Source organism: Macrotis lagotis, chromosome X (genome assembly GCF_037893015.1).
Source record: "Macrotis lagotis isolate mMagLag1 chromosome X, bilby.v1.9.chrom.fasta, whole genome shotgun sequence".
In the NCBI taxonomy this organism is placed as follows: Eukaryota; Metazoa; Chordata; class Mammalia; order Peramelemorphia; family Peramelidae; genus Macrotis; species Macrotis lagotis.
The window spans coordinates 11,662,711-11,677,133 of NC_133666.1; the positions used below are offsets into that span (position 1 = coordinate 11,662,711).

Consider the following 14,423-nt stretch of genomic DNA (forward strand, 5'->3'; position numbering starts at 1 on the left):
GAAGGAGAGCATTCCAGGCATGAGGGACAGCCAGAGGAAAGGCCTGGAATCAGGAGATGGAGGGTCATATTGGTGGAACCACTGGATTAGCTGGAGATCTTTACTTTGAAATCCCAGTCTTGATGACTCCAGTCATGGCACCTGAGATATCAGTTGAGGCAGTTCTAGCCAATAGCAAGCTGCTGGTTCTTATTTCCCTTTTATCTTTAAGCTCTTTGACAAAACCTAAAGGTAAAGTTCTGTTTTACTGGACTTGGAGAAAGAAAACTTGGGTTCAGACTTTGGCTTTGCCACTACTTGCACAAGTAATTTAGCCTCTCTGAGAGCCTGAGTTTCTTCATCTATAAAAGGAGGATGATGGAATAGCCATGTTACAAAACTCTTAAAGTTATTATGGACATCAAATGGGTTCCCAAAGTACCATATGTATGTAAACCTCTATTGTTTTATGAGAAAATAATCACTTTTCTTTTAAACATTTCTTCAATACTTGAATGACTCCATGTCTAATTAAGGTAGGTACTTCTTCTACTGGTCAAGATTGCAACCCATCTCCACTTTCTCATCTCAAGCAACTCACACTCATGTCTTTCTAACATAGAGTAGATATTCATGTAACCAGCTTTATCCATTTGTTGGACCCAGCTTTTGCTCCACGCCAGCCCACCTCCTTTTTTGGGGTCATCTATTCATCTCTTTGGTTAGATCTTTTATGCTACTCCCAACACAGTTCATCAGTCATAATCTTCTTTTAAAGCATGTGCCTTCCAAATATTTAAAATTAAAATTAAATGAAAATTTCTTTAAACATTTTGAATTTTGACTGCACTGCTAATGCTAATTGCTATTATTATCTCAGGGTCAGGATTTTTCTTTAGGAACATACATACTTCCAATTATATAATCCTAAATAAGTGGAAAAATCTATCCTGGCCAAATCATGAAAGGAAGGAAGGAAGGAAGAAATGCCAAATGAGATTATAGAAAAAGTGCTTTGCCAACCTTAAAACACTCCATAAATGTTAGTTGTCATTGTGACACATATATGTTTATCTGTGCATGCACATGGGAAAAGAAGGAAGGCGGTTTCCCAAAAATCTTAGAACAGTTGTAAATTTTGCTAGCTTAAAACTGCACTAAAACTTTTGGGGACATACTATATAGATCCTCAATTTCCCATTAACTTCTTTTTTTGTAAAGGGTGATAGGATGGCGAGTGCCATTTGGAAGTGAAAGTCAGTGGGCAGAGGGTAGTGTTCTGCCATTTCCAACAGGCTGTCATATGAAAAGCAGTTTATCGTCTGGGGTCGGGAGGCCCTCTGCCCCGCCACTTGGCTCCAGTGTCTCGGACAAGAAAAGTCTTCCCTTTGGGGAGTTAAGTCCAGAAATAACTTTATTGCCTGACATTTTCTCAAAGTTTGACTCTTTAGGCCCATTTAGACTAGGTCACCATATGGAAAGATCCATGAATAATTTTGCTTTAAACCTGATGCATTTGTTTTATATCACAAAGATACTGGTATAACCAAATACATTTTCAAAATGATGCACCTAACAATTTTCCTAATTGTCTACTAGTGCCAATTATGACAGACTTTAAAGAGCTGCCCCTTGGCAGAACATCTCGGAAGACTCAGGGCATGGACTCATTGGTTTGTTTTATCATGGGTTCTAATGGTTTGAATAACTTTCCTTCCTCTTTGCCTTGATCCAGGTGAATCCCATAAGAGACTAGAGGCTGAGAAGGACCCTATTAATAATCTGGACACTGTTTATCAAGAGCTGTTGGCCAAACCACATCCTGAAGAGGCTCAGCTTATGAGAGGTGAACCCTTTGCTTTCCCCTCACTGGACCCAGATGAATTAGTGGACACTAGTGTCACAGCTAAGAACCTGTCAGTACTTCAGGATCAGGGAAACCAGGGAACACAGGCTGAGGGGCCTAGCCTCCATGTGGTGAAAGCTTTTGAATCTCAGTCCTGGCAATGTCTTACTGGGCCCAAGATGATGACAGATCTAGTGGATTTTGTCCCAGAAGATGAGATCAAGAGAAATCGTCTATCAGAGGAGGATATCCGAAAAATTCCTATGTTTGCTTCATACAGTCCTGGAGAGCCGAACAAGGTATAGGCCAAAGCAAGCTTGGCACGCATAGGCTGCTTTCCTTTTTTCTCTACTGAAACAGGACCATAGATTAGGCCTTGTAATGGGAAGGCAGAGTCGAGATCATCATGGCAACTGGGTTTGCCCTTCACCTTGAGGAGTCATAGACTCATCTATCTAAGAGGACTCTAAGAGATCACCTAGTCTAGCCTTCCTGGTCCTGGATGAATTCTCCCCTTGTGCATTCCCATGAATAGCCAACTGGCTGCCTGTTCACCACCCATTCTTCTCCTCCCTTTGCCTCCCTTGGCATTCTTGAAAGTAATCTTCTTGATGAGAATCACTGTCTCACTCTACATTAGAATCCCTGAGCTGAAGAAATTATCCCCTGGGACAAGGGCAACCACATGATAGATAGTTAACTTTAAAGTGCCAGGTGAATTTGACTTGCTTTTACTAGAAACCACTCCATCTAATGGCCATTGGTATGGCTCTGGCCATAGTCAGTAAACAGTAGAGCCATCTGCTGCTCAGGTGCTTGGCCACTGGCCCGTGATGCTCAATGGTCCTTATCTTTTCCGTTTGACCTCATCCAGGCTTCCTGAGGATAGTGAAGGATTGATTCTTTGAATAGCCTGTTACCATCCAAGGTAACTGGCAACTTAGGCTGCTAATACCTAATAATGAGGTTATCAGCCAGTCAACTACCAAGCATTTATTAGAGCCTTTGATGTCGAAGGCACCTTGTTAGATCCTGGGAATGCAAAGACAAAAGCAAAACATCTCCTGTCCCCAAGGATTTTATCTTCTATTGTAGGAGACAATATGTGCACATATGAATAGGCACAAAATAAATACAAGGTATTTGGGGAGTGGGGAAGCATTAGTGCCTGGTGGGGAATCAGGGAAGACATCATGTAAGAGGTGCTGTATGAATTCTGAGAGGCTGAGTTGTGGATACTTTTACTAAGCCATATTTGTATTGAGCTTTCAGTATAGACTTTCTTCACAGTAATTCAATGAGGTGTAGATAATACAAGTGTTATTGCCATTTTATGGATGAGGAAACTGAGGTTCACAGAATTTCAAAGTTAGAAGACATATCCTATAGGTGGCCATCTAGGCCTTGCTTAATTAAAGACATCCAGTGGGGGAAAGATTTCACTACTTCAAAAGACAGCCCAGTCTACCTTTGAATAGCTCTTATTATGTAGAAGTTTTTCCTAACATTGAATCTAAATTTGTCCTTTTGCAACTTCTACCCAATGTTCCTCATTCTGTCCTCTGGGGCCAAGCAGAGCAAGACTAATCCCTTTTCTATAAAATGCTTTTCAGATACTTAAAGATGTCATGTTTTTGCTAAGTCATCTACTTTCTAGGATAAACATCCCCATTCAAATGATGTGAATTCAAGGCCTTAGACCATCCTGGTTGCTCTCCTCTTGGATGCATTCCAGTTTATCGGTTGGCGTCCTTTCTAAAATGTGGTGCCCTCCAAATGTAGTCTGGGACAGAGCAAAGTACTATTGCCTCCTTATTCCTGGAAGTTGTATGTCTCTTCAGGTAACCTTTTGATCACCACATTAGTTGTCTCCTGGTGAGCTTGGAATTCACTAAAAAATCTTAGATCTTTTTTAAGAGACCTGCTTTCTACACAGGTCTCCCCCCACTTAGTAACTTGTGAAGTTGATCTTTTGAAATCATGTAAGTATAAGACTTTTCATTTATTCCTCTTAAATCTCTTCTTCTATTTGGCTCCATGTTTTGTTCTAGCTTTCCAGACCTTATTGGATCCTGAGTGTCACCTAGTGTTTGCTAGCCTTTCCTGCTTGGTGTCATCTACAGATTTGATAAGTATGCCAATTTAGATTTTTATCTGTGGCATGGTTCAAAGGCACAAGGTCCAGCCCTGATTTCTAGGGCACTGCCTTGGAGATCTCCCTCAAAGTTAACATTGAACATACATGAATGTGTAAAGTACTCTTTGCTTCTGTCAATTCAACCAGCTCCATGTTCATTTCATTGTATTATCTTCTAGCCCCCATCTCTACCAATGGAACAGTTTTGCATTAATGGTCACATGACTTCAGTAGAACCCCCCCCCCAAAGGTGACTCAAGCTCCTGAAGCATGTGCTTTTTGGGGTTCAGTTTCATTTAATATGTGCAGTTCAGTGAGTCTGGCAATCCTTGGGTTTTGGAGGAATGTAGGAGGGGAGGACTATTAACACACCATCTTTTCAGTGATTTCATTTTTTTAAATATTTGCTTATGAAGGCTTTGTTTGGGACAGATCTGAGAAGTTAATCAGGTAAGAACATTGGTCCAGCTTGATTTCACTCCTTTTTCCTAAGAAACCAAAACCCAAAGCCAAGAGAATGATTTTGACTTACGATGTTTTGCACTGAGTCCTTGAAAGCTCAGATCCTTTCATTCACCTCCCAAAACAGCTTTAATTCAATCACAGAATTACATTCTTCTTTTAAGAACCGATCACACTTAAATCGTTTCAGACAAGTAATTCTTGTTTTGAGCTGGCTTAGTGTGTAGAGCACTGACCTTGAAGTCAGGAAGGCCAGAGGTTGAATCCTGCCTTGGATGGTTTGCAGCTGTGTGTGATCCTGATCCAGTCACTCAACCTCTCAGTTTTCTCCTCTGTAAAATAGGGGGAGCAATAACATCCACCTCCCGGGGTTGTTGTGAGGATCAAATGAGGTAATAAATATAAAGTACTTAGTTGCTATAAATCAAGAGTGCACCCTGCCACGGTGTGGAGCGGTACTCGCCTTCAGGAAGGGCGTACCTCTGAATTCTTGGCTCTGCCATGTGTTCAATTGTTTCTGTTTATGGGAAAAATAGAGAGTCACCATCATCTATATGAGAATCCTTTTTGGTACTGGAAATTCATTTTTCACTTTCCCAAAGCCCTTCAGTTCATTTCAGCACTACTGTGCTCAGAGCATTGTACTGAGCTCTGGGAATGCCCAGCAAAAACCTTTATTGTTTGACCTCATGGAACTTCCACTCTCCTGAGGGAGATACAATATATCATGCATGGGATAGAGAGATCCACCACCCTGCCCCCACATTGTGTCGAGCTCTGGATCAGGTACTGGGAATACAAAGACGAATTGGGTGAAAACAATATATACCTAAATGAACAAATACAAAAATCTCTAGAGGAATTTGGAAAAGGTTTACAGGAAGGGTCTCATGCAGAAGGTGGTACCTGAGCTGAGTTTCCAGTGCAAAGGAAGAAAGTATTCCAGGTATGAGGGACAGCCTGTGCAAAGGCATGGAGATAGGAAGTGGTATGTCATGTATGACCAGCAGAAGGAATGGAGAATCAGTTTAAAAATATGGGTCAGAGCCAGGTTGTTAAAGGCATTTTACATGCTTAAATGGAGACCTTGTGTTTTATCCTACAGGTAAAAGCCACTGAAACTTCTTGATGAGGGCAGTGACATGGGCAGACATATATTTGAGGAGCAGCACAGTGGAGTAGTATCTTACACAGGACTTGGTGTTCAAGATGATGTGTATAGAGTAAAAACTGCTGTTAGAATAATAGTTCAAAATCCTCCAAGTCATCCATAGAGTATAATAGAGTAACTTTAAATAGTTGAAACTGCAAAGGGACTATGTCTCTTTTTCCTAAAGGCAATCTCTTATCATCAAATGGTTACCCTGAAAAGGTTTTACTTTGGGTAGGTATTTTCACTGTACCTAGCTCACTTGGTGATGAGGCGCAGAGAAATAACCAGAACTTTTACTCAGATAAAAGAAACCAAAAACAGGTTAGCTGGTAGGAAAAGTAAGGATTAGGGAACAACACTCTTAAAACACTTTGAGTAAGTGTGGTGATACTCGAATCTGTGTCTTCTTCCTGTGACAAGAGAGAACACCTCAAAAGTTAAAGGAAGCACAGCAGTCAGGGTCCTTCTAGTTCACCAGAAAGGCTGGGGTAGGCCTTCTCTTTCATCCGCACCAACCCATGCAGAATGAAGAGCCTTTGAGTCTGATGAAGAGATTCTAGAATGGTTCTCATGCCCTTGAGTACCCCACAGCAACTGAGGCCCAACTGGAGGAAAAGCAGATTCATATATTTTATCTCATGCTCACTAGGGCTGGGGGGTGGGGGGAAGGGAAGGGAGAAGGGGAATAACCTCACTGAATGGAATGGGGGAAAGGAATCAGTTGTGCTGTTTAATTGATTATTTTTTCCTTTTGATTTTGCCAGTTAGATGTGCATATGATGGGACTCCACTGTAACACTTTGGCATCTGTTTGGAGCATGAATTAGAGAGGGGAGAGACTGGAGATAGGGAGACCAGTTAGGAAAGCCAGTGTAGTACTTCATCCAGGCCTAAATTAGGGTGATGACTTTGAGAGTAGAGGAAAAAGGATGGGCATGAAAGACGTGGAGGTAAGATAAAGACATGGCAAATGATGGAATTTAAGGGGAGAGAGTAAAGAGCTGTGGATGACCTTCAAGAATGTGAACCTGGGTGACTGAATGATGCCCTAGCTAAAAATCAGGAAATTGAGAAGAGAGAGAGGTAGATTTAAAGGAGAAAGATCATGAATTTTTGGGACCTGTTGAGTTTGATCTGCCTTTGGAATAGCCAGGTGGAGATGTTGGACAGGCAGTGATGATACAAGACTGGAGCTCAGAAGAAAGATGATAGCTAAATGTGGAGGTTTGACTGTTGTATTCCTCCCAGCCCCTTCATTAGACTAGGAACTCCTTGAGGACAGATCCTGTTTTTGCCATTTCTTAAAATCCCCATAGCTTAACACAGTGTCTGACAAATAAATGTTTATTGATTTGGCTTGGGTAGCATGTGCATAGAGATGATGATTAAACCACATGGGAGGTGATGTATATGATCACCAAGAGAAGAGAGAAGAAAGTGTAAGACTGAACTCTGGGATACACCTAGGGTGAGGGGTTTGGGAGATATATAGAGATCCTGTGAAGGAGAGACTAGAGAGAGTTAGTCAGATAGGTAGGAGAAGAAATAGGAGACAGCAGGGTTATGAAAACTCAAGAGAGAGGAAATGGCAAGTCATCTTGGGGAAAGTTGGGAGGCTAGTTAAATGGAAATGTGAAATAAGGCTATAATTGATGATGGGAGACAGACTGGGGAGGGCTTTAAAATGACAGCTTATATTTTATCCTAGAGGTTGTAATAATGAGCACCTAAAGACGTTAGAGCAGGAGGATGGTATGGTCAGATCTATGACTTAGACATAGAAATTTCCAGGTGGTGTGGAAAATACTTTGGAGGGGGGAGAAACTGGAGGCATAGACACCAACAAAGCACTTGTTTTGAAGTAATCCAGGTGAGGAGTGATAAGGGCATGTGTCAGAGTAATGATTGTGTGAAGGAAAAGAGAGAAGACATGAGGGATGTTGTAAAAGAAGAATCAGCAAGACTTGGCAACTGATCAGGCTCCAGGGTGGTGAGTTGAGGTGCCCTCAACTAAAATGAGGGAAATTGGAGGAGGAATGGGTGTAGGTATAGAGTATAGTGAATTGCATTTTGAACTTGTTATGTTTGAGATATCTATTAAGCATCTCAAAAGAGATATCTAACAGTCAAGTGGTAATAATAGAAGTAGAGTTCAGGAGAGAGGTAAGGGTTGGATATATAGATAGTCCTCTGCTTAGAAGTGATGAGATGACCAAGAATGTAGAAAACGGAGAGAGAAGGGTCTGGGGACAGAGTTTCAGGATGTAAACATGCTTAAGGGGACAGGAGAGAAAAGATAATCCAGTAAAGGAGCAGCTAAATGGGTAGAGTGTTTGGAGTCAAGACTAATCTTCACGAATCCCAATTTGGCTTCAGACACTTACTGGTTGTGTGACCCTGTTTGTCTTGGTTTCCTTCTCTGTCCAATGAGTTGGAAAAGGAAATGGCAAGCCACTCCATTATCTTTGCCAAGAAAACCCAGATGGGATCATAGAGTTGGAAATGACCGAAAAGACAACTCAACAATAAAAGGAGCAGTCAAGACAGGGGGAGAGTATCCAGAAAGAAGATGTGAGAGTAAGAAGCTACAGAAAGTTAAAAGATGACTGAGAAGTGGCCATTTGATTTAGAAGTTGAGATCTTTGGTAACCTTTGGAGAGGGAAGTTTCAATAGAATGGTGGAATCAGAAGCCCAGTTCTAAGACTGAGGAAGCAAAGTCAGTAGCATAGATAATCCATCATTTTTCAGTTTGACTGTGGGAGGGAATGACATTATAAGGATCAAGGAGATTGGTAAGCCTCAGAGACAGAACCAGTGCTAAAGGAGAATCTGAAGATGAAAGAGAACATGGTGCAGGAGGCATCTTTAGGAGAAGATGGAAGGGAATGAAATCCAGAACTCTAGAGGAGTTAAGCTTGCTAAGGACAAGGGCCATCTGTTCTTTCGACGCTAAAGCCAAAGAAGAGAAAATGAGGAATTTCCTTGGTGTGGAAAAGAAGAGGAGACAAGAGAAGCCCTGGAAAGGAGGTGCTTTAGGATTCTTGAGGACAGGAGGTTAGAAACAATCATTCCATCAGTTGGGACCAAATAAAAGAATTGTAATGGAGCCGTGAGGGTCCGGTTGAGATTAGATAACCTATGTTTGTAATGGCCTCAATGACGTGGCTATATGACAACTTTTTTTTTTTCTTTTTAACTTTCTTACTTCTTTTTTTACTAACATCTTTTAAAAATATCACTTCCCAGCAGAACCATCTCTTGTAACAAGTCCAGTCAAACAAACAAATCAGCACATTGGTCATGTTTGGAAATGTGTGCCTGTAGTTCACCACCTCTGCCAAGAGATGGGAGGCATATTTTACCATCAGCTGTCCCTTTATGACCTATCATGTTATGTGACTATCTCCAGCTACCCCCAAGAAAGAATGCAGAAGAAACAGTCTTGATTTCTCACCTTTTTAAGTCCTTTGAAGCTGCTGCTCCCTTTTCCATTAGGCTCTTCACATAAAGTTGAGCCTAGAACACTAAGAAAGTCTGGCTAGTGCTAACTATAATGACTAAATTACCTTGTACTTCCTTCATGTAATATTCCTATTGAACCTGAATTTGATTTAGGTACTGTATTTGAAGAACCTCAGTCCTCGGGTGACTGAGAAGGAACTTGTCTCCTTGTTTGCCCGGTTCCAGGAGAAAAAAGGACCCCCGATTCAATTCCGAGTGTTGACTGGCCGAATGAAGGGCCAGGCCTTCATCACCTTCCCCAGTAAGTAGCTTCACTCAGTTATTAGTAAGATAACCACTAAATTATAGTTTTTTAATTTTTAACTTAATTTTTTTACTGAAAGCTCCCTACCTCTTCTAAGACAGAATGAACAATTTACTTGAAATCCATCATAGAGATCTTACAAATATTTACATTTGAGTACTTGAATTTCAACATATAAATTGTCCACAACCATTAACAACCATTATCCCCTCTTGAGTGTCCTATACCTTCTCTTTTTGTCCATTCACTCCCACATTTTCTTTTAGATTTTCCCTCAGCCTATGCCTACTTTGGTACTTCTTTCTTCCCTTCATTTACTTCCTAACTCTCCTCAGATCTCTTTGAATAGTTTATGCAGTTATTCCCCCACTGTTTAACATTTTGATTAGACCCAATTTTTGGCAATAACAATGCTACTACAAAATCTTGGAACATAGAGGTTTGGGTTTTTTTTTATTTTTTTACTAAAAGAATATAGTTCAAGTATATTCTTGATATGTGTAAAGAAGTATGATTATTTTAGTAACTTTCACAATTACCACCAGATTGCTCTCCAAAAGATCTTGCCATTTGGCAAAACCACCAGCTAGACACAAGTGGATTTTGTTTCTCTATGTCCCTGCCAGTACTAACACTGGTTCTTTTGAACTTTTTGCCATTTTGATGAGTATGAAGTAATACCTTAAAATTCTTTAACTTTCAAGTGTTTTTTCCCCCAAAATAATGTTTCACCAATTGTAAATTGTATTGTTTTTGTTTTGTTTTGATTCAATTTTTTAACTTTTTTATTTATTTAAGGCAATGAGGTTACGTGACTTGCCTAAGGTCACACAGCTAGGCCATTATGAAGTGGCTGAGGCTGAATTTAAACTCAGATCCTCCCAACTCCAGGACCGGTCCTCTATCCACTTCGCCACCTTAGCAGCCCCAACTTATTTATTTTTAACGCTCGTTAAAATTTTTTTTTTTGATTTCTAAATTCCCTTCCTCCAACCCCTACCCTACTCAGTGAGAAGACAAGCAATATGATATAGATTATACATGTGAAATCAGTTCATCATCTTTCAATTATTCATTCACCGAGGATTAAGTTTTGCTCTTGATTATTTTTATTAGTTCTTAATCAGTTTTAGAGGTTTACTTTATCTTTCTGTATAAATGCCCCAGGCAGCTCTTAGATTTGTCCATAATCATGTGCTGCCTTGCTTTGGTAGAGGAACTTTACTCACCTGGAAGTTCCTATATCTAATGAAATCACAGGTCCAGTAGTACCTTCCCCTTGCCCCCCTCCCCATATTTACCATATTTTTTGTTTTGTAGAAATGTTTTACAGTCAGTTGCATCTACATAGTTCCAAAAAATTTCCTCTATTTAGTAATAAAAATTTGCTTCCCCATCAAATATAGGTCAATATACTCCTTGCTTTTCTTCTATCTTTTTCTAGCTTTAAGTGGCTGTAATTCAGTTTTATAGTGTAAGGTGTGGATATAATTTTCTTATTTTATACATCACTGTCACTTGTAATAAATAGCTCCTATGTTGACTGACAGTACATACAGCTTTCTGTCCCCATTGTCTACCACTTCTCTAGTAGAGAAGAGGGAAATATGGTTCATCCGGAATCAAGGTTAGTCATTGCATTAATCCATTAATGTTGTTTTCCTTTATATTATTATGATCATTATATATATATATATTGCCCTTAGTTATGTTGCCTTTACATTGTATCAATTCATGTAAATTCCATTGTACTTTCTCTGAATTCCTTGTATATATCATTTCTAATTATTCAGTAATATTCCATTATATTTATATGTCATAATTTGTTTAGTCATTTCCCAAACAATTGACACCCACTTTATTTCCAGATTTTTGCTATCACAAAAAAGAGATATTTTAGTATATATGAAACTTCCCCCTCTTTCCTTGTCCTCCTTGAGAAATAGGCTAATAATGGCTCTTGGATCACAGGGTGATATAAACAGTGTAATCGCTTTTCTCAAAAAATTTCACTGTTTTCCAGAATAGATATATAGCGGTTTCTGACCATTTTCCCCTAAATACATTGAATAATGAATCTTGTCCAAATGCTTATTTTGTATATATGTATCAAGCACTAATTTTTGTACATATTTTGTTTAATATCTCCAATCTACATTCTGTTCCATTGATCTATTTTTTTGCCCATTTTTGGATGGTTTTGATGATGACTACTTTATAATGTTTTAAATTCTGGAAGAACAAGTCTCTCCTTCAGCATGTATATTTTTCCAGAGTGCCCCTTGATATTTTATTCATTTGTTATTTATCTAATTCTTTTTGATATCTTCTAAATTTTTGGTATCTTCATTGTTATTACATTAAATTTACAAAATAATTTAGGTAATATATTGACATTTTTACTAAATTAATCGGATCCATCTGTTAACATGGATCATCCCTCCATTTAAGTTTTCCTTTGTTTTTCAGAAAAGTCTTCTCATTGCCTTGTTAAAGGTCATGTGTATGTTTAGATTCGTTAATTCTCCAGTCCTTAATTTTTGTTGTAAATTGGATCCCCCCCCCCGTTTTTTTTTAGGTTTTTGCAATGCAAATGGGGTTAAGTGGCTTGCCCAATGCCATACAGCTAGGTAATTATTATTAAGTGTCTGAGGCCGGATTTGAACTCAGGTACTCCTGACTCCAGGGCCGGTGCTCTATCCACTGCGCCACCTAGCCGCCCCATAATTGGATTTTTTAATGATATTTTCTTGATTTCTAATTTTAGTATATAAGGATACAAATTTGTGGATTTGTCTTATATCCGATTAACTTGGGAAACTCTTTATTGGTTCAATTAATTATTTTTGTTTGAATGAATGGTTTTTCTATATATATATATATTATCATGTCATTTGCCTTGATTTCTTCATTGCATCATTAATCCCCAATATCTTTTCCCATGGTACTACAATTGCTATCATTTCTAATACTGTACCAAATAGAAATAGTAAAAGTGAATACTGTTGTTTTGTATTTGTTTTTACTTCTAAAAAATGAATGAGATATTCTCAAAGCTTTTTGGCATCTGGTGATCAGATCTTGGTTTTTTAAAAATTATTTTTGAATGTATTTGATCTCTTCTTCAGTGGATGATTTGTGATGTCGTCAGTGTGATTGTTCCCTGTGTTGATGTAGGTTGCTAGTCACTTAGACCTTCTCATCCTGGGTGACTCTTGTCCATATTTTCCTATAACTACACCAGAGAGGGGTTCACCCTGTTTGTGGGCAGCCTTTTTCTAGATCTCTTTCTGTTTTGTGAATGCTCTTGACAGCACACCCAGCATCTATTTGGTTTTAGACCAGCCTTGCTTATCTGGAATGAACCCTGCTCTGTCACAATGAATCATTTGTAATATTTTACTACATGATGCTTGCTAATGTTACAGATAGTTTTTTGGTATCTCTGCTCATTAGGGAAATTGGTCTTTAATATTCTTTTTTGTTTTTGTTTTCAAATCAGTACCATATTCAACTCAGAAGGAATTGGGTCATCTTCCATTTTCTCTATATTTAGGAGTAGTCTATGTAATAAAGAGATTATTCACTTTTTTGAAGGTTCACCTAAGAACCCTCCTGGATCAGATGCCTTTCTGTTGAGTAATTCACATTGCTTCTTTTGACATTGGTCTTTTTAAGTTATAAATTTTCTGATGTGTAAGTATTGATGATTTCTAATTTTGCAAATGATCTCCATTTCTTTAAAGTTCTCTCTTAGTAGTAACTGCACAAATTTTGGTGACTTGTGTTTTCTCTCTCCTTTTGTGATTGTTTGTTAATGGTTTGTCAGTTTTTGTTTTGTTTTATTTTAGTTTAGTTTAGTTTTTTTTTAGTTTTTGCAAGGCAATGGGGTTAAGTGGCTTGCCCAAGGCCACACAGCTAGGTAATTATTAAGTGTCTGAGGCTGGATTTGAACTCAGGTACTCCTGACTCCAGGGCCAGTGCTCTATCCACTGTGCCACCTAGCCGCCCCTTTTGTTTTATTTTTGAGGCTTTTTTTGGTCTTAAAAAAACAACTCATGGTTTTATTAATATCTAAGTCCCTTACCTCTCTTGACCTCAGTTTCCTCATTTATCAACTCAAAGGGTTAGATGACTTCCAAGATCCTTTACAGCTCTAAATCTGTGTTCCTATTGTCTTTTCATTATCTGTTCTATTTATTTCTTGTTGAATAGTTTCTTTTTTTCTTTTTCTTTTTCTTTTCCCTTTTGGTTTGTTGCAAGGCAATGGGGTTAAGTGACTTGCCCAAGGTCACATAGCTAGGTAATTTTTAAGTGTCTACAGCTGGATTTGAAGTTGGGTCCTCCTGACTCGAGGACCTGTGCTTTATCTACTGTATCACCTTGCTGCCCCTGAATAGTTTTTTCCTAATGTCATTCAGTTCTGAGTTCTTGATTCTTCCACTAAGACATGAATCATCACTTTAGAAGGTTTTTAGAAGCATGCAGCAAAGTTTATTTTGATCCTTCTTTTACTTCTCTTTTTGTGCTCTCCTCCTCTTCCCTCCCTCCCTTCCTTACGTACAGGTTCTCTCTCTCTCTCTCTCTCTCTCTCTCTCTCTCTCTCTCTCTCTCTCTCTCTCTCTCTCTCTCTCTCTCTCTCTCTGTATCCCCGAAGTGATTCCTGTCTGATTCCTTCTTCATTATCTATAAATAGTGAAGCATCATTTGAGCCTACCAATTCCTTCATTCTCTGTCCTCTCATATACTTTAACCCCTTACACTCTAGTTTCCAGTCTTACCACTTAACAGAAATGCCTCTTTTTAAATTTGCTAGTGATCTCGTAATTGCAAAAGCTGATGGTCTTTTTTCAACCCTTATCCTTCTTAGCCCAGAGCTCAGCAGCATTTGATACTTTCGATTACTGTCTCCTCTTAGATATACTTTCTCTTCTGTAGGTTTTATGAAGCCGTTCTCATTTTATCTTCTACTCATCTGCTCATTCTTTCTCAGGCTCATTTGCTTGGTCATCATCCATATCCTATCCCCTAAGTGGGTTTAGTCAGTATATCCTCTTCTCTGACGTTTTCTCTCTTGGT

General features: G+C 39.0%; 1 protein-coding gene across 1 annotated transcript in view; it reads left to right on the forward strand.

Moving 5' to 3' along the window:
* The window catches only part of RBM41 (RNA binding motif protein 41), a 39,192-nt gene that overhangs the window by 20,807 nt on the left and 3,962 nt on the right, over positions 1–14,423 (forward strand). The window contains exons 5-6 of the mRNA XM_074208453.1: positions 1,715–2,124; positions 9,194–9,341. Coding sequence (XP_074064554.1) covers positions 1,715–2,124; positions 9,194–9,341 — 558 coding nt within the window. The remainder of the gene's footprint in view (positions 1–1,714; positions 2,125–9,193; positions 9,342–14,423) is intronic.